This window comes from Xenopus laevis, chromosome 9_10L, assembly GCF_017654675.1.
Source record: "Xenopus laevis strain J_2021 chromosome 9_10L, Xenopus_laevis_v10.1, whole genome shotgun sequence".
In the NCBI taxonomy this organism is placed as follows: domain Eukaryota; kingdom Metazoa; phylum Chordata; class Amphibia; order Anura; family Pipidae; genus Xenopus; species Xenopus laevis.
In genome coordinates, this window is record NC_054387.1 from 62,116,907 (window position 1) to 62,137,323 (window position 20,417).

General features: G+C 38.7%; 1 protein-coding gene across 4 annotated transcripts in view; it reads left to right on the forward strand.

The window, feature by feature from the left end:
• LOC108701290 (striated muscle preferentially expressed protein kinase-like) overlaps window positions 1-20,417 on the forward strand; it is a 134,644-nt gene that overhangs the window by 53,980 nt on the left and 60,247 nt on the right. The window contains exons 2-9 of one of the 4 annotated variants that reach the window (XM_041575971.1): window positions 2,008-2,050; window positions 6,515-6,544; window positions 6,966-7,055; window positions 9,959-10,094; window positions 12,339-13,762; window positions 14,298-14,441; window positions 15,354-15,536; window positions 20,163-20,332. In XM_041575971.1, the coding sequence (XP_041431905.1) occupies window positions 2,008-2,050; window positions 6,515-6,544; window positions 6,966-7,055; window positions 9,959-10,094; window positions 12,339-13,762; window positions 14,298-14,441; window positions 15,354-15,536; window positions 20,163-20,332 (2,220 nt within the window). Of the gene's footprint in view, window positions 1-2,007; window positions 2,051-6,514; window positions 6,545-6,965; window positions 7,056-9,958; window positions 10,272-12,338; window positions 13,763-14,297; window positions 14,442-15,353; window positions 15,537-20,162; window positions 20,333-20,417 lie in introns of all 4 variants that reach the window. The other 3 variants (XM_041575968.1, XM_041575969.1, XM_041575970.1) reach the window with 3 other exon arrangements.

Consider the following 20,417-nt stretch of genomic DNA (forward strand, 5'->3'; position numbering starts at 1 on the left):
CTTAATCTTAACTAGTCAGGACCCAAACATGCTGTTTAGAGTGGGTCCCCATGATTCCCTTTAATAACATTTTCTCCTAGTAATTAAAATGCATGACAGTGTCTAAACGATTTTTAGGTCATGAACCAGAGTCATTGGCATAATTTGGGTCCCTTGAGCAAACAGTTAAGAAACACTGCTATATTTCCTGCATTCCTAAATGTTGCTTCATGAAGGCTCCAGACTGGCTATAGCCACTCTAATGTATTTGCCTTCAGTTGACATCCCATCCCTCCTAATTATATTGTCCTTACTTGACCAACTGGTGTTCATTGCCACAGTAAACAAAAAAATTAATGTATTTAAGTTTTGCATCACCTACATCTGTAGTGGGTAAAGTCTGCTGTGCCATAGTGTCCTGATGATTTCACACCTTATTTTGATCCCCTCGTGTGACATTTACTCATCTGCCGTCTCTTTGCCACAGGAGTGTGATGAAGAAATCTGTCATGGTACAGAACAGACTTTCACCTTGCTGCTTCCCAAGAAAATCAGTGCTCAAATTCAAGCAAAATATTTATGTAGCACAATCCAAAATCTTAACTGAATATTAAAATGTCACTAGGTCTCACCTACTGTAGGTAATAAACTCAGTAGCATTGCAGTTGAGGGCTCCACTAGGTTAAGTTGAAAGTTTCCTTACTATATGTTATTGATAACCAGTAAATGTTTGGTCAATATATATGTACTGATTCATGCATATATTGACTATGTATATATGAATTTTTCTGCACTACAGGGTATTTCCAAACAGAAGGGGACCTGACCCTTCATATTTCTCTATGCAAGTCCCTATAGATGGTATAAACTGCACTGGATTTAAGGCAACAACCTTGACATACTGTTGTACATACAGGATATACAGCAAATACCTATCTGAAATGAATGTAACAGTTCTATTCTTATATTTTAAAATGTAGGGTAGAATTCATGACACTGCATGTTCTAGCTACTTGTGAAAATAGAATAAAGTGGGTGTTTATAATATTATAACACACAAGAGCCATGAATATGCATTAAATTCTATAATTACTGTATAAATGTTGCCTAATGAAGTCATCAAATGTAAACAGTGCTGGAAAAAATAAAACATATTTTTGAATATGAGGATATTAAAAGTTCCATTACTTGTAGAATGCTACTCTGCTCAAGCTGTGTGCCTTAATAGTGTCAGAGAACCCTCAGGGACTACTAATATCCTTATAATTTATCCCTTACAATACATGAGTGATACTCAAAAAGTTTCCTGTATAACTCAGCCTGGATCCTTGTGCCTTTAAATGGTCACAGAACCCCTCGGTGACTTGTATAATGCTACTCTGCTCAAGCTTTGTGTCTTAATATAGTCAAAGAACCCTCGGGGACTAACAATATGTTAATAATTTACAGTAGGGGGTAAATTATCCCTTATAATACATTTAGGTTGACCTGAAAATACTCGGTGATTTCAAATATCCTCACATTTTCCAAAATGGGGTGCACAGATTCCTATATAAGACTGGGTACTTGAGCAAATGTTGAACCACAAACACGACTTCAACCCAAAAATCTTATGGATATAAATCTATATGTATAGCAGGCAGTTGTCTAGCTGCATCCCGAGTACCATGTGCCAGTAAGCAGAAAAAAGAAATGTGCTATAGTTTTGATATATATTACAATATAATTTCTGTAGGGTAAGCAATAAAGTCTACAGACCATCTCATACGTGTGTTCCAGAGGGTCAGCATTTTTTTTTTCGTGCACATTATTATAAAGACCTTTACTAAAAGTGACAGGGTCAGTGGCTGTTGTCATGGTAATGGAACAGGAATTCCTACTGGGATCATTACTAATTGATGCATTGAAATTCTCTTACTAACATAAACTTATGTGTTCTGTGTACACGGGGCTGACTGAAGATTGACTGGTACAAACTTCCACTAGTTTTAGGCCATTAACCCAGATGCTTCTTTCTCTCCTTCTTAGAAATCGGGACACCCTCGGAGGGTCTTCGGACGCTTTACTCATGGTGCGTTGCTTTATCATCACCATCCCACCCTCCACCTAACCATACCTTTCCCTACAAACATATAAACCTATGGCTTTTTATTTTTTCAATTGGTACAGGAGGGGCTCATTAAATCTCCATTGACATAATCTATTAGTGCCCAGTATTGCCATCATGGGCATTGAGAAAATAAAGGTACTTTATAGGTAAAGCTGATTTTGTTAAATAAAATATTTTTATTCAAGTATGGCAAAAAACAAGTTATTCTTCCTCAATATCAGTGTCATCCAACCTTTTGGATTTTGTATTGAGTGCAAGATGTATTGCATGCTAATAAGATAATGCTAAATTCATTAGCACCACAATTCTTGTGCCAAACCCTTAAAATGTGAGCCCTAATCTGAACTATAATTTTTATGTGTTAAAATTTTGTTGCTTTCAGTCACCTTGAGCTTTAAAGTCATATGACGAATCAATTCGTTCAAACACTTCAAACAAGACTAATTAAAATCTTGTAAAAAGTGCTGGAATTGTGATTGTGATCACAAACCTATGCCGCAAGCCTATTAAAAATTCTTAAAAAAACTATTATAGTACAAAATTTTACACCTTCATTTGGACCAATATCTTTAATGATTAAAAGATGCTCTTCCAAATGTTTTTTAAGAGGGGAGTTCAAGTAAATGAATTTTAGGATGTTCTGCACAGTAGTAAAATAAACTCTCAGCAGTGCAGCAATGACTCATGAACCTGCGCAATTCTAACAGACATTTAAAGCGATGATGGGAATCAAGGTCAGAGATTGGTAGGCAAGAACAATCTCTTACCCTCAGAACAGCTGCACTTATTGTAAGTACATGTGTACAAGATATTTATAGTTAGATAACTCATGGCATGATTTTGCTCTTGGTGAGGCCCAGAGACCTGCTGGGGCCTTATTTATTATACAAATCAGGACTGTCCATTTCATCATCCATCAGCTCCTGATGAACGACAAGTAACTGCAATCAGTTTGTTTGACTAACATGTTTGGTTGAAGCTGTATTTCAAGACCCATCAATGGTCTGCAAATTTGGTACCACTGGTACAGTGGGGTATAATGAATACCTAGGCAAAAACTCTCCATACTATAACAGCCACAGTCCCTTCCCAGATGCAATTATCCCCACTGCTACTTTATGCACCATCTCTCCCTACTATACCTGTTATCCCACAGCCACAGTCCCTTCCCAGAGACTATTATCCCACTGCTACTATAGACACCATCTCTCCCTACTATACCTGCTATCCCTCAGCCACAGTCCCTTCCCAGAGACTTTTATCCCACTGCTACTATAGGCACCATCTCACCCTACTATACCTGCTATCTCACAGCCACAGTCCCTTCCCAGAGGCTATTATCCCCACTGCTACTATAGGCACCATCTCTCCCTACTATACCTGCTATCTCACAGCCACAGTCCCTTCCCAGAGGCTATTATCCCCACTGCTACTATAGGCACCATCTCACCCTACTATACCTGCTATCTCACAGCCACAGTCCCTTCCCAGAGGCTATTATCCCCACTGCTACTATAGGCACCATCTCGCCCTACTATACCTGCTATCCCACACTCACAGTCCCTTTCCAGAGACTATTATCCCCACTGCTACTATAGGCACCATCTCTCCCTACTATACCTGCTATCCCACAGTCACAGTCCCTTCCCAGAGACTATTATCCTCACTGCTACTATAGACACCATCTCTCCCTACTATACCTGCTATCCCACAGCCACAGTCCCTTCCCAGAGACTATTATCCTCACTGCTACTATAGACACCATCTCTCCCTACTATACCTGCTATCCCACAGTCACAGTCCCTTCCCAGAGACTACTATCCACTGCTACTATAGGCACCATCTCTCCCTACTATACCTGCTATCTCACAGCCACAGTCCCTTCCTAGAGACTATTATCCTCACTGTTACTATAGACACCATCTCTCCCTACTATACCTGCTATCCCACAGTCACAGTCCCTTCCCAGAGACTATTATCCCACTGCTACTATAGGCACCATCTTTCCCAACTATCTGATATCCCACAGTCCCATACCAGAGGATTTGTTGTGTGTTACTTAACTTCCTCATATTTTCTATCTAAAGTTTTGCAGTAAAGAATCAAACCAATATAAGAATAAAACTGAGTCGACATGGTTTGGTCATCTGTAATCTTTTAAAATTGAAATGGCAATGAAACATATCCGTTATAACTGGAAACATATAACTTAAAAAATAAATTCATAATGGCATAAGGTCGTACATTACCATGTCTGACTGAGTTTATCACTTCTCTTCGAATATACTTGGCAAGCAAATGTTCTGGAGATATTTACCATTTCATGCAATGATTAGTACATGAAAAAAAACATTCTAATGTATATGGTTTGGTCTGTCTCTATTGTTTTGTCTTGTTATATAGGATTTTTAAAAGGTCTACTATAATATAATATTTTCCTGAAGCACAGGTTAATGGTATCTCTCTGTATTGGCCATAAGCAAATAAGTATGGTTGTCCTTGATGTAAATGTGCATATTATTTTCAGTTGCCGGCTTGAAAATAGTCTGATAAGGATAGCTAATATTTCAAACACTACATAATAATAATAATAATAATAATAATAATAATAATAATAATAATAATAATAATAACAATTTAAAATAATATAGACAGACAATTAAAAAGTTGCTTAGAATGGATGATCTATAACATACTTATATCAATATAAATGATCAAATACAAAAAAAAGATTAAAAACACTGGTTTCCCTATTCCATGGAAAATAAATAAACTGTAAGATGTAATTGTGCCAATAATTGCCGATATGGATTGTGTAATTGTCAAATTTCATCTGTTTTTCCATGCCGCTTTGTGTTGTTCAGCAGAAATCACAGACCCTTATTATTCATAATAAGCATTTCAGAAAGATGAGAAATTTTAGACACAGGGCACTGTGCACCTACCATTGTCATGGATACACAGAGTAATTTCCATTCTGCAATAACTGTGTGCGCATTTAGTATGTTCACTGAACAGCATAACCTTTTTGGAGCACAAAAGGCTCCTAGCTGTAAACTGAAGCAGGGGTGGGGGTTGGGTTCTTTTAAACTAATCTAATTTGTGGTGGTTATGGAACTTTTAAAGGCATACTTTTAACATTCGAAAATGTTAAAATGTTACCTTAAGGGTAAGGCCACAGTCGCCACAGTCGGCTGGCGACTAATCGCCTCGTCTTCTGAGCGACATTCTCCCCAAACTGCCTCAGCGTGTTTTCCCATAGGCTACAATGAAAAGTCGTCTGCGCTAAAGCACACGAGTTTTCAATAGTCACCCAAAGTTGCCTCAGTGAGCAGGTGAGCCTAAAATTTGGCACCCCCAAGTCCACCAAGCCTTTCCTTCTCCTTTAATATATTTTGCATTTGGACTACAACCTGGGCCAACCTGCTTTAGCCCCATTTGGCTTACATTTATTGCTTATTTGTATATACTACTCTGTTTCTTCACAGCTTCATCTTTAACAAAGTATTCAAGGGCTCTGGTGTCACCCAGTAGTTTTTTTTGTATATTGGTACACTGAGGGCCTATTTCTAAGCAGTTGTAATATTTCATTTATTTAAGCTTTTAAGCTTTTAAGAAATTTTAAAGATTTTACTCTCTGTTACAACATTATTTATTATAGACATTTTTGGGGTTATTTATGAAAGTCTGAATGCTTAAAATTCTACAAATTCGAGGTTTTTTTTACTATAAAATCGGAATATTTAGTGAACAAAATGTATGCAAAATGTCGGAATCCAAAAATTCTCCATTTTAACCTGTCGAGGTACTATAGAAGTCAATGGCAGAGGTCCTATTTGCAATTTCAAGAGATTATTGTCTGTGCTGGGTTTCCTATGAACATTTTGGGCCTTTCCTCCGATTTCACAAAAAGTTCGAATCTTTTGCAATCCGAAAAAGTTCTGGTTTTTGGGTGACAACCCAAAAAAGTTGTGGTTTTTATTGATCCGTGTTTTTTTTTTTTTGATAAATAAAGGTAAATCATGGATTCTAATTTGGTTGGACTTTTTCATTTAAGAAATTAAAAAATTTGGATTTTGATAAATAACCCCTTAATCTATGTAGGATTATTTTTATTTATAGAATGATAACTTTCAGCAACATTCTTAATTCTAAGTCATCTAAATATTTAATTGACTATTGCCTGTACAGTTGTGCAAATAATGGTTTCAGAGACCTCCTGACCCGGAGACAGAAACAGAAGTGCTTATTTCACATCCTTTATCATATTATTAAACATTTTTCCATTCAAAAACAAGTGTTACACTGCCCTCTGGTGCTTGCATGCTGTAGAAAAGTTTTTTTTTGTTACTGAGCTGATTTTTTGCTTGTGCTGTTACTAACAGTTTGTGATATCTCTCTCTCGCTGCCCCTATGGAAGCGAAGTATTCCGCTCCTGCAGGAAACACAGTTACGGTAGGAACACCAACCCGTTTTCTTTGCCTAAGTAGTAACAATGTTTACGCTATCTCCACGACAGGAGATTAGTGTTTCTGTTCAGCCATGTCAAAATTCCATTCCTGGTTACTAATAATGTCATTTCATTCTCTACTGTCATATGATGATAATAAGCTAATAAAATATTTTGTCTGGGGCTGACATCAAACTATAAGATGTATGCATAATCCATGATAAGCATAATGGTTTAATGAAGGTGGGTATTACACATTTGTCATTCTGTGGCTTTTATTGGGGTTTATAGTCTTGATGTTATTTTGGTCTGAATATTATGAATTGCATTCAGTGATGAAATAATATTGACATAAACTTTAATTTCAGACACATAATTAAAAGTAAATTGCTTATGTTCTGAAAAATTATTTGATTTTTCTTTCAGACTCTGAACCAGGGGAAGAAGATGCCGGGGGCCCCCAATTACAACGCACGATTCGGGCACCCAACAATACACCTCTGGGTACCCCTTCAGGTGAGCATAGATCGGCATATAAGGAATTGGGCTCCAAAGAGTACTTCTGGAAAACAAGGGCCGGATCCATTAACCACGATGAATTTGCTAACGGCTAATTCTGAAAGGGAGTTTATCTGTTTAATACATGTGCATTGGCCTGAATACGACCACCATTTAAGGCTTTATTTTATATGGATGAAGTGATTGGAACCAAGACTCATCATTAAAATACAATTTCACCACAGAGTTACAAAAGACAGTTTGAAGGGCATTAAACTCCAAATGGAAGGTCTGGGGTATATATAAGTGGACAGAGGAGCGGGATTAGGAAAAAAAGAGTTGATTGGAGGCATGGGAGCAACTATAGCGTTACCTCCTATCCCTTGCCACAGAAGTCTGTGATGCATTGCAGAACTACACACTGCACCCCTGAAGCAGCAAAAGGTTTAGTGTAGCTTCTTTATAAAGCAATGCATTTGGCAGGATTCCACTGGAACAGCCTGCAGCATGTATATTTGATGAGCATCTGCCTTTAAAGATAGGACATGCAGTATAAAGCATTTTAATGTTGCTGAGGCATCCCAGTTTATAACCGCAGGTAAGATGGAGTAGTGTAGCTGCTTTTTAACCCAAGGTTATGTGTCCCCGTACTCCTCATGCTTTATAGCTACTGCTTCGGTTTGCTGAGGCATTTTATTCTATAGGATTTATAAAAAAAGAATTCTTGGGTTTAACAATATTTGTTTTATTAAGGAAATTAGGGTCTTTAATCAGGAGTTTAATTATAGACCAAGCATTCAATTGAACAAAGGTAGGCAAAAAGAAGTGGTCGGTTACAGAGAGTTACAGAGCATTAGCTTGGTATGGCTAGCCATTATGCCATCAGAATGGGCTTACTACAGAGTACTATGTAGTTTCAGACCCACTATCACAGACCTGCAACCCACATATTTACCTGCTCGGACCCACTACCCAACCAACCTGCAACTGCCTTACCCACAACCTGACCCGCTGACCACCTTTAAACCACAAAAACTAATTATGAGACCTACAACGTGACCCACAGACCCACACATATACCTACACCTGAAAGTCCAACCTGCAACCCACTGGTTACCTGCTTTTTTGGGTAAAAATCAAGTACCCATGGGTACCCAGACTGTAATACTCTGCATTACAGAGTAATAACATCACATAATAAAAATAACTATTAATAACAAATTCATACAGCTTTATAAAACATGTACTTCTGCAGATTCTGTAGATTCACATTCACTTGGACACCTCTTAATAATCCAGTCAGACAAGTTTCAGTGGGCTGATGTGCCAGTTAAGTGATAGAATACAGGGCCTACTTAAGCACTAAGCATTCAGAATAGAAGAAATTGAGCATGCAAAGTGCTTGCAGCTAGCTTGGCATAGTAGTCACACTAGGACAGCAAAGAAGGCACACTAGGACAGCAAAGCAATACCCTATATCCTATATGAGTGGTTTCTATTAGACTTACTCCTTGGGGTATATTTATCAATGAGTGAAGTTAGAGATTACCACAGTCCACTGAAATTTGGCCACTTTCCATGAATTTTTATGGAATTTTTAAAGGAGAATTCAACCGTAAAGTAAAAAAAACCTCTACCCCCCTACCCTACATAGATCCCCCTCCCTCCCTCCCCCCCAGCCTAGCTGCTACCTCAGGCAAATGCCTCTATATTTTTACTTACACCTTGGTGCAAATTCTGTCCAGTGGAGTTCACGGCAGCCATCGTTTTTCTCTTCGGTAATCTTCAGGAAGTAAGTTCTGTATCGGCGCAGGCGCAGTTGGAGCAGTTTTCTGTTTCTGTTTGCTCAGGGTAGCAGCTAGGCTGGCAGGGAGGAGGGAAGGGGGTTTATGTAGGGTAGGGGGGAAGGATTTTTTTTTTACTTTACAGTTGAATTCTCCTTAAAAGGCGTATTTATCAAAGGATGAACTTTCACTTTCACTCATTGGCAAATAATCTTTTAAAAATCCCATAGAAATGAATGGAGAGAAACTCTAGTGGACTGTACTTCACTAAATATACCCCATAGTCTCTCGCAACCTTTCCTGTGTTAGCTGCTCTACTGCTGCTGCTAAGACTTCCAGATAGAGGGTAATAGTATGATGGGACTGTGGGGCACTGACTGTCACTACCCAAAAGGCTGGAAAGGGGAACATCACCATGCCATACACATTTTTTACACATTACTGTGCTATAACCATTTACAGTAGTTTAACTGATTTACATTGCCAAATATTTCATAGCAATCAATAACCATCAAGTGAAAGCATTATGCTGCTATGGTGAAACACTACATACTGCACAGCAATCATCAAATGTTGTCGGGGCACATTACAGGGGCATTAACTGTAGGCCCATCTGGTTACCATCAGCATTGATTAGTCTGCTCAGTAGCAATCTTACAATGCATTATTAATAATTTAATGTACATAACACACTCAAATGAGAAGTTAAATGTCAGGTCTCTCTTTCTGTGCTTTCCTAATCAGAATGTCCCAGTCATTGTCCTGCACTGTATGATTACTATGTCTTCCCATATTAAGCACCAATAACGGTTATAATCGATTATAATCGGTTATATTCTGGCTAACACATTCAGGTACAGTCTATACAGGAAAGACGGGATGGTCACAGAGATACTTGTTGGACTGTCGTTGCATAATTACCCTCTACAATTCCATTTTTACACAGTTCTGCATTATACTCTGTCATGTTAAGTGGGTCAGAAAAGTTCAGCAGCTTATTTGTTCTGCCTGTGCCAAAAATCTCTTCCCGTCTTTTTAAAAGGCCTACCCAGGCAGAGGTAATGTGTTGGGTGTAAATATGATTATTTATTGAGATAAGATTTGTGCTCTTCTCTAAAACTTTTCCCTTTCTCCTAGGGGATTCAGATACACTGCTGGCTAGATCCTTGCACACCACTCCCAGCACGCTGACTGCACTCTCACAAACAGATGAGCTCTCTGATTGGTCAGGCAGCCAACAGACGGTATTAGAAAGGGACACGAGGAATGCAAGGCAAGGCTTCACTCAGGGTGGAGGGGCTCGCCACCTAGGGGTGGAGCCCCTCATTCCAGCTTCCAGCAACGAGTTCCCAGGCAGTGTCTGGGGTTCAGAGGTCAGCCTTTCTGGGTTCAGTGATCTGTATAGCAGCGCCTTCAGCCTGTACCGAGGCAGATCTTGTGCCATCCGGGTGTAAGTAACCCTGAGCAGCTGGAATGCCATCTCAAAGCATCATTACCAGCTCGGCCATCTCAAGATCCATCCGCCAACAATTTTATTTTGGCATCTTCATCTTCCATCTTCTTTTCAGCTGGACAGTAGAAAAACCACCAAACCCAGAACTGCTCATTCTCAATATCTAGAGAGGCTGGATTTATTCAACATTCACACATTAGATAGAAAACTATGAGAAAAAATACTTATTCTAATATACTGTACACTTTTCAGTCTATATCAAGTATAGTCAACTGACTTAAGCTTAAGGAAACTAGGGTGACAGCACCCTAATCAGAGAGACTAATATTATTTCCAAGCACCCTACTCAGAGAGACTAGTGTGATTTTCAAGCATCCTACTCAGAGAGGCTAGTATCATTTCCAAGTAAGGTTATTATACTTTTTAAAGCTAAAAAGTCAGCTGATTAATGATTGATCTAATAAAACCTCCTAGCGGCCTAAGTGGCCTTCAGGCTGAGCTCCCATAGCTCATAACAAGGTTACAGATATATAGAAACACTGGGGTAACAGTCACCCTCAAGTGACACATTAATTTGCCTTTGGTGTGCCCCTTCTAATGTTTATAGCACCACTATTGGGAGCAGTCCTATAGTCAGTACACTACAGACAGGTAACTGTTTGGACAAACATTTATACATCTGTAGCAAACATAAGAATAGACATTCATTACCTGGTGTGATGCCTTTTGCAAAATCTGGGATTGGTGGCATCCGCTCCAGCTATCATTATCACTTCATTTTATTTTGCTGCAAAACTCAGCATTCATTTTAGTTCATATTTTAAGGCTGACCCCTTTGCACTCTCCTCTGCTCCTACTTGTTGCACCTGCACGTTTTGCTTCTTTTTTTTTATACAAAGTCTCCATTTCCTACTTATACCTTTGTTGCTGTCTCTTTCTAGTGATTCCTATGTAATTTATTAATGTATTATAAACAATGCTGCTGTAGGGTGCTGGAATTTGGCTGTTGATTGAATTTTCCTGATCCATATCCCCCCCCCCGAGTTTGGAATCTAACCTTCCAGCATCAGCCAGCACCCCAGTCCCATGTGCATCATCCCTGTCAGAAGATTACCCATAATGCATTATTTGTCCCTTCCTTTGAAAATTCATTACAATTACATTGTTTATCAATAGTATAACACCATTGATGAAAAACGATGACATCTTTATATGACTTGCTGAGCTATACCATACAATACAAAGCCAGAACAAACAAACTACATGGATTCCATGCATCAACAGCAACCAATCAATCAAGCAAGTCTATTGCACATTACAAAATCAGACATATGACTGGTTGCTATGGGTAAATGCATGGGTGCAAATCAGTACCAGTGTTAGTAAATCAGCCAGCTAGCATTTATTTCTCCTTCATATCTACACAGATTATGGCAACATAATGCCTACATAAAGTATTTACTTGATAAAAGGGCATATGTCCATCAGTTCAACCTTTTAGTGTCACATAGCTGAAACATTCTGCTAGAATTGCATTGTTATGCCTATGCACAAGTGCCTTTATATTCCCCTTAAGTTTTTGTCTGTTTCTTTAGCCATCCGGTGTAGCAATGCAGAGAAAATATTGATTTTAATGTGTACTGAGCTATATTCTTACAAGCGTTGTACATCTTTGCTTGAATTGCCATCTGTCTGGCCAGCACAGAAAATAGACAGTACACAAGGCTTATGTCTGTATATGTATAGATTTTGATTGTGCCACTTTCGAAAATATGACATTCATAAGCTTTTAATTATAAAGGTGAACATCATCTATCAGTTGCAGTAAGAAAAGTAGTTTTGACCTTACAATGAAATGAAGTAATCAAACAATCTCAGGTACACAAAGGAAGTAAAAAATATCTTCCATAAATTTTCATATACATGAAACACAAAAAACCCATAAATTAATTTAATCTTATTACACACACCTACTCTCACTAAATACACAGTGAAGATCACTTGCACGTTCTAGTATATTGGGATTATTTAAAAACTGTTCTACTTCTTTTACTTTGTCTGCAGCTTCTTACCAGAAGGGGGTCTGCGGAGAGGTAGCATCAATGGGTCTGTAACAGACTCCCCACGAAACTTTGTGAATCCTAGGCCCCCTATCATAACACCACCCTCTCCACGCATTGGCCAGCGTCCAGCTATCATTCCTGCAGGCCGTGGACCCTCTACCCCTGTTACACCTAGAAAGAAAACAACAATGCCCAACCAGTACCAGGACACAGTGACTGAGGAGGTAGAAGAGAAGATTAGGAGGCCAAAGTCCTCTGTTGGCTCTCAGGCCAGTGGTCAAGATTCTCGTCCTGTAACTCCACTAAGTGAAACATCAGGGCGGGTGTCTATCCTTAGGGCATCCCCAAAACTTGTCCGCTCAGGCTCTAAAATCTTTGAAAAGCTTAGGTGTCTTGAAGAGAGAAGAAAAAGTCTGGACCAGACTGACAGTCCCTTTTCAGTGACCTCATGGTTGCCTCTCCGTAAGGCACGATCCTTTGATCAGCCTGGGGCTGAGGGGCTTGGTGCTGGTCTAGGTTCCTCAAATGAAGAACTAAGGGATGATTTAAGAGACGGTGTAAGATCAGAAATAGGTGGGTTTACTTTAAGGTACCCATCTCTGAGACATAAGACTACCTCACTGGATGACAGGGGAGCTCTCTATGGACGAATTAGTGACATTGAGACCCGCTTCTCACAAGAGCTGACTCGTATCAAAAGAACTGTGTCCCAGCAACAGCTAGTTCGTTCATCACAGGATCTATCTCGAAGATCACCATCACCCCAAAGATCCCTAGCTGCCCAGCCTGCTCCTGTGGACCCTAAGCTTACCAAAGTGTCAACAACTCCAAAGCCTTCTGAAACAGAAGAAAAGCAGCCAGCAAGGAAACCACTAGTCAGAAGCTTTGCCACCGTCAACCAAATATCAGAAATTAAAGAACCTCTGGGTTTTACAAGCCAACCCCCTACACCACCAGAGAAATCACCAAATGGTTCTGCAGTTTATCAGGACAGGTTGAGGCACTCAGAAACAAATCTGAAACCACAATCACACCTTACAGGAAAAATCATTGCACCAAAAACTGTTCCCCCTCAAATATTTAAAGCTATGACTCTCCCCGCACAATCCCAAAAAGAGATAGTCAGTGACACGCAGCTGAAGAGAGTTCCTGATGTTAGAAGTGTGCCTCCACCACCCAGCACACATACTCCAGCAGCCCCAGAGATAGCTCAGAGAGGAGTTGTTAAAGAAAAGGAATCTGTAAGTGAAGAGAAGAAGTATCTACCCTGGGCTCTCCCTGTAGTAGATAATAACAGCCAAACACCACAGGGTAAGGGTGGGGGACAGGCCAAAAAGCACAGTGATACACACACCAGCAGCAAAAGCAACAAAAGCAGCAGAAGCAAAGGAAAGAGTCGTCGAAGCAGGCCTTTGTCACCAGAAGGTAAGACTTCATTTCTGAGAGGGCATATATACAATTATGAGAATGTGATTATGTGTCAAAAATGGACACATCCTAGTTTTTCATACTTAAACTACTAATAGCAACTGTGATGCCACTTATCCTGCACAATGTTCACTGTTTTGTGCACTCCCTCCTCTAATTTTTATACAGGTACATTTGCTGTGAGTTTATATGCTGTTTGCTCCATCTGTACAAGTACTTATTAATAATAATATTAAAGAAAGCACTTCATCATTTAAAAATAAAGTCAAGCCTCGATTTTACATTCTTCAGGGGACCGGAAAAAAATTTCAGGACAGTGTAAAATCCAGGTCCAAATACTTTACCTGCGGGGCCACGAAAAAATGGCGCCAATTACAGAAAACTGTAAATGTAGAATTAAGACTTCATCTTCTTCTTTAGCAACATATTTAATATATTTTAATAGGATTATTGTTGCTTCTGATTGCCTGTTTTTTTTATTTGGAACTACTTATCTTATCTTTACACCCACTATTCATTTCTGCCGTCATAGAGTCATCAGATGATTCATATGTATCAGCGGGAGAGGATCCTGTAGAGGCTCCAGTGTTTGAGATTCCGCTACAAAGTGCACTAGTAAATGCTGGCACCGAAGTGTTACTAAAATGCATTATATCTGGAAACCCAACTCCAGAAGGTAAGAGCTTAATGTACTTTTATCCTTCAGCTAAGAAAATCAAATCAACATGTGCCCTCTGCTTACTAGCAAGATGATTTTCCCACCTTTACATATCTATGAAACTCTTCCAGACAATTAGCATAAGAATGCACCAAATCCAGCACTCCTATTTGGCATCAAGGAGGGAAATTTAACATGGATTATTAATATAGATCAAAGCAAAAGAAACCATACAACCCTTCTGGCTTCTTTGCCAGAATCAATCTTTGCCTCCTACTCAACATTTGGAGGAGAACAGAAGGAATTAGACACTGTATTAGAATATTTACTGTTGGCGGTGATAGCTTAGAATCACTTTCTAAGAGAGGGAGAAAGGTCGCCTCTGCAAAGGTGCCTGAGTTTATTTCCATTTTGACATACCTTTTTATAAGGAGTACTTTATGAGACTTTTTGCCGCCCCTGGTAACTTACCTTGCCTCATGGCAGGAGCGGACCTGGTCCTGTCTTGCTTTATGGCAGGGATTGTATACATACACATAAGATCAGAACAAATGTCTCGCCAGATACACAATAAGGATACTAGCCAATTTACCTGGAAAGGGTAATTTCTATATATTGTACTAGTTTGCGGAGTTTCCAGTTTTTGATTTGAACAAGTAATTATGTAGTAAAGAATTCAATGTCTACAGCTGAATTATGTTTTATACCAGTGTCTGGTGCAAAGAAGATGCTAGAAGTTGTACTGTATTTTACCAACAACTGTACTGGTTGCCAGTCTCTAATATAGGGAAAAATAAATCCTATCTGCAAGTAAAACCTACATTCAGTTTATTTCTCTGGAAACACTCGGTAAAATGTATTGGCCTGTTTTTATTCATACAAGTAACCTCATTTACTGACTTCAATTTATTTTACTTCCTTTGCCCCAAGTGTTTTGGAGGAAGGATAACACTTTGCTGAAAAACAGTCCGACCCATCAAATCCGAGCAGAGGGTGAGAGACACACATTGTCACTGCGCTGGGCACTGCCCTCAGACTCTGGTATTTATACAGTGACTGCACGGAATGAAGTTGGGGAAGCCAGCAGCTGTGGGGCCCTCACAGTAAAACCAGGTAATAATTAAAGTTCATATAATATAAAGAAAAAAATACCAAAGAATAAGTAGAAGCTCACCAGAAAAAAATGCTGAGATAAGTTCCATGCACTGAACCATCAGCTAGAATTTATGCATAAGTGCACTGACACAATGTAAGAAATCGCACAACAAGTCAAAGTAAAAGAAATGATTAGAATGTTATTGAGAAAACTTGTCCATACAAAGTTTCAAGTGTTAGGTGCCAATTCATCATCGGCAAAATACTGCTGAAACATGGACAGGCTAAACAACCAATTAGAACAAAGGATACAAAAATATATTCATTAATAACACACTACATCAAACTCTGAGTTCAAACCAGTGGGAAATCTCAAATGTAATAAAATATTAATCTAATTTATTTTCTGCTAGTATTTGTGATATGTCAACACCTCTAGGTGATTCACTCCATAACAGATATCGTTAAAACAATATATCACAACCTGAATCTATGGAGAAATATCTAACTGCATTGGTTTAATTTCTAGATCGGATATCTAAAATATTTTCCTTTATGTGTTCTGTAAGGGTCCTAGAAGTCTGTCCAATAAACCACATGAACTACATACCTGTATTCAAGCAATTAATTTCATTGTGTAACTGAATATATATTTTTTGAATATATTTTACAAGTAGCTAAAGCTGACTCGGTTCCAAATCCCCAAAATCTTGGATGTTTGAGTGGCACAGTAACCATTACACTTTATTTTGGTTAAGGTGGCACCTGCTTATAAAATGTGGAGATCAGGAGTGATTCTAGCCCCTTTGCTGTCTGAAGAAGCTTGCGGCTGCTGCCCCCTCCTCCATGCTCACCTTTTTTGGTGACAGAGCGGGTCCAGAGAGGTCTGGGGTGTCCAGGGTGGTAGTGCAGAGAAGCAAAATTGACCTCTCTGCGCTAGAAGAGTTTGAAAACTGGCTCTTAAAGTTACCAGGAGTGGTAATGAGGCGAGTTGGCGCAGCGCCTCTTATGGAGATTCTATTTAATTTGTGAGAATTGGATGCTTACAGTTATGATTCAGAAGCCATTTTTCATCATTTGCCATTGTACACAAACCTCAAACCCCCTTTGGGTAGACCACTTGTAGCTGGTGTTGGCTACCTAGATAAACCATTATCAGGATCCGATTTTTACCTCCAACTATTAGTAATTTGTCAGGAAAATGGCCATGTATATTATGTAGTCAATGACGTGGCATTTTACAGCATAATTTAAGTTGAGGCCAATCATAAAATCACTTATGTACTACTAACAAAATTTCAGCTTTACCATGTTGCAACATTTGCTCCTGTACTTGCCACATAATATACGGGTTGGCGGGAGTTGAAAAATTAAGATGATGTAATTTATATTTATATGATGTCATCTGATTGTAATCCTTTTATTTGCTCTTATGCCAGTTTTGTTGATGATTTATTACTGATAGACATTTGCATGATCTATTGGTAACTTTAAATGTACATTTATATTTTAAAAAGTAGTTTTTTAGTGTCAGTATTGCTTTAATACAAAAATGCAAACAGCATTTTCACCTGAATTTTGATAATAATTGGAAGGGTTCAGTTGAGGTTGTTGTAAAATTGCCAATTATTGCACAAATTGACATCTTTGTACTTGTGTCCAAAACTGCTTCTTGTACTGCCATTAACAAGTAAATGCACCAATCATACTACTTTTGGTAGCGCCAGGGTTTCCGCTTCGGACAATGTCAGATCATGTGCAAATAGAGAACAGGGGCACAGATCTGATTTTAATGCTGAGGATAATGGTGGCTGACACCTGTTTTTTTTTTTGCACTTCAAAAAAAAAAATCGGAAACTCTCAAAGCACATTTACATAGGAGCTTTTTTTTACTAGAGGGCTCATATACTTATGCAAGTGTAATGTGCAAAGTGTCCGATGTACAAAACATGTGCAATTTGCTTTGAGCTTTGATGCAAATTGGATGCAATTGTGCTGAAAATGATGGCATCCTAAAAAGAATGTCAGCACAATTGCGTTCAATTTGCCTCAAAAGCAAATTACACGTTTTGCACATTGGACACTTTGCACATTACACTTCCATACCATAAGTACACTATATGAGCGTTAGTAAATAAATTCTTATGTAAATATGCTTTGAGAGTTTTCGATTTTTTTTCCAAAGTGCAAAAAAAAGGTGCAAGCCACCATGTATTTCACACTTTATTCATGCGTTTATTTAAGTTATAATTCATGTGCAGCAAAGTACCAGAAGAAAACTTCTCTCTGAGAATAATATTTGTTATGATTCCAGGTACTGGCAATACATAAAGCAACCTGGCATAGGAATGGTTGGAGCTTCCCCCTCAGCTACTGCTATGCTTTGTCATTCTCATTCCCATGTTCCTTTCTGTCCTCTGTTTCACTCTCTCCCTGCTGTTTTGGACTAAGTGGGAGGGAGTGAGAAGGGTGAAAGTCTAAATACAGCAACGAATTGTACTCGAGGTGACCTCGTCATGCACAGTCTCTCCACCCTTCTCCTTCCCTCTTTTCCTTCTATGTTTTTTACTTTTAATGTGCATCCTTTTCTCTGCCTTTACTTTCCTTTCTCCTCCCTAAAACCTCTCCTCTATCTTTCTCTATCCATGATTTCTTTCTTTGCACTTTTACCCCTTTCCTCTTCTTTTACATTCCGGTCTCTTCCTCTCTTTCTATATCTCTAAGATTAGATTTTCCCTGATTTCAGCCTGAAGTTCTAGATAGTCAGAATGATTCTGAGGGTCTGTAGCTCTGTTTGGGTGAGTTGTTGCTCCGTGCTTCTGTAATATTGTGTCAGTGTTTCTCCATTTGCTCCTAGAAGAAATTCCACACAGTCTTTTTTTGGCAGTAGGGAATGATGCCACTGCTAAGCATGGGGGGAGGAGGGTGGGTGTCTGGCACCAAGCCCTTTAAGGCATTGGTGGTTGTTTGACTGTGCTTCCGCATGCAAATTTGTGGGTCACAACTGATTGATTTAGTTACAACCTCCATAAAAGATGGTGGTCAAATTATGATTCAATTATAATCTTTTTTTTGTAGCTCATATATAAAATGTGGTTATGGATCTTTGCTGCACATGTATCCTACCCATACTGAGCTCATGTACAAAGGACATTGAAGAGTGCACAAATGTCAGTGCTCGAAAATGTGGCACAGGTGCAGATGGGTTTATACACAGGTTTAACTTTCTGCGTGCAAAGGTGCTAAATATATCTATGCGTAGTGAAATGTGTCCATAGGTAGCAGTATCACAAACACCAGATGGACAATAGAAAGAGTGGTGCTGTTTCTACCAGGCCTCTTATTTCATTGGATCCTAACACCCTGTGGTTGTGTTTCTCAATTTTCACACCCAATCAGCCTTTTTCTTTTTTTGAAGTACTTGATGGGGACATATGCAAAAACCTGCTCAACAACAAGTTGTGCCACATTACAATGTGCTTAGTAAAAATCGAAATGCATTTATGGGTGAAATACTCGACTAACTCAAGAGTTGTAATTTGAAAGGTGCATTGCAACAACATGATTTAGCTTTATATTATATCATTTACACAGCACAGGCAAGCACTTTAAAGTGAATATTTCATTCTACATTTCAGTACCAGTGGAGCTTGCAGTCTAATTTCACTACTGCCAGTACCCACACACATACACTTGGGAAAATGTTAACTGGAAACCAATTAACCTGCTATGTTTTTGGACTGTGGGTGCACGTAGCGGAAACTCTCCCAAACAAAGGGATATACAAGCACAATGCATACAGTGCCTCTGTCAAAATCAAACCCAAAATCAGGAGAGAAACTATACATATATAAATTATATAAATATATATATATATATATATATATTTAGGAATATAAATTCTATATATATATTTAGGAATATATATATATATATATATATATATATATATATATATATATATATATATATATATAATTCTCATCAGGCTGGAGCACTCATACAATCAAGGTCGACTGCCTGGGTGCAGGTTACAGATAGTATATACAAAAGAGTCTTGAAAAAACCGTACTCACAGGACTTGTAAAGGTGAAAAAAAGAAGAAGAAAAGAAGAAAGGAAGAAAAGAAAAGTTTTATTAATAAAACCAGGGGCGTAACTATAGAGGAAGCAGACCCTGCGGCTGCAGGGGGGCCCAGGAGGTATAGGGGCCCCATGAGGCCCTAATTCATATACAATTTCAATAAATATTGGAGAAACAAGTCAACCTCTAAACATTTTCGGGGCCTGAAAAATAATTTGCTGTGGGGCCCAGTCATATCTAGTTACGCCACTGAATAAAACTTTTCTTTTTTTCACCTTTACAAGTCCTGTGAGTGCGGTTTTTTCAAGACTCTTTTGTATATATATATATATATATATATATATATATATATATATATATATATATATATATATATATATATATATATATATATATATATATACTTGCAATTGTCTATTTGATGTACCATCTGGTTAACACTCACCAACATGTGCAAATCAAATTAGGCCTTGGCATTTCAGGTATACAGAGGCGCAAGTAGCCCACTAAGTGGCCCAAACATCCCCCCACCAGGCCAATAAATAGTGTCTGTCTTTGCAGCACCTACCAAAGAGTCGCCTGCACATCGGGGGACACCTCGTGATCTGCTGAGCCCCATAACATCGGATGAAGAGTATCTCAGCCCCCAGGAAGATCTAAGTGAGCCTACTACACCCCAGCATAAGATGGCTGGAAAAGGACCCGCATTCAAAGCTCCTCCCACTTTCAAGGTGAGAACTTTTTTGAATATAAAATGTATTTGATGCTATTCCTTTATAAAAGAAAGCACTTACTAACTTATTATTCATTATAATG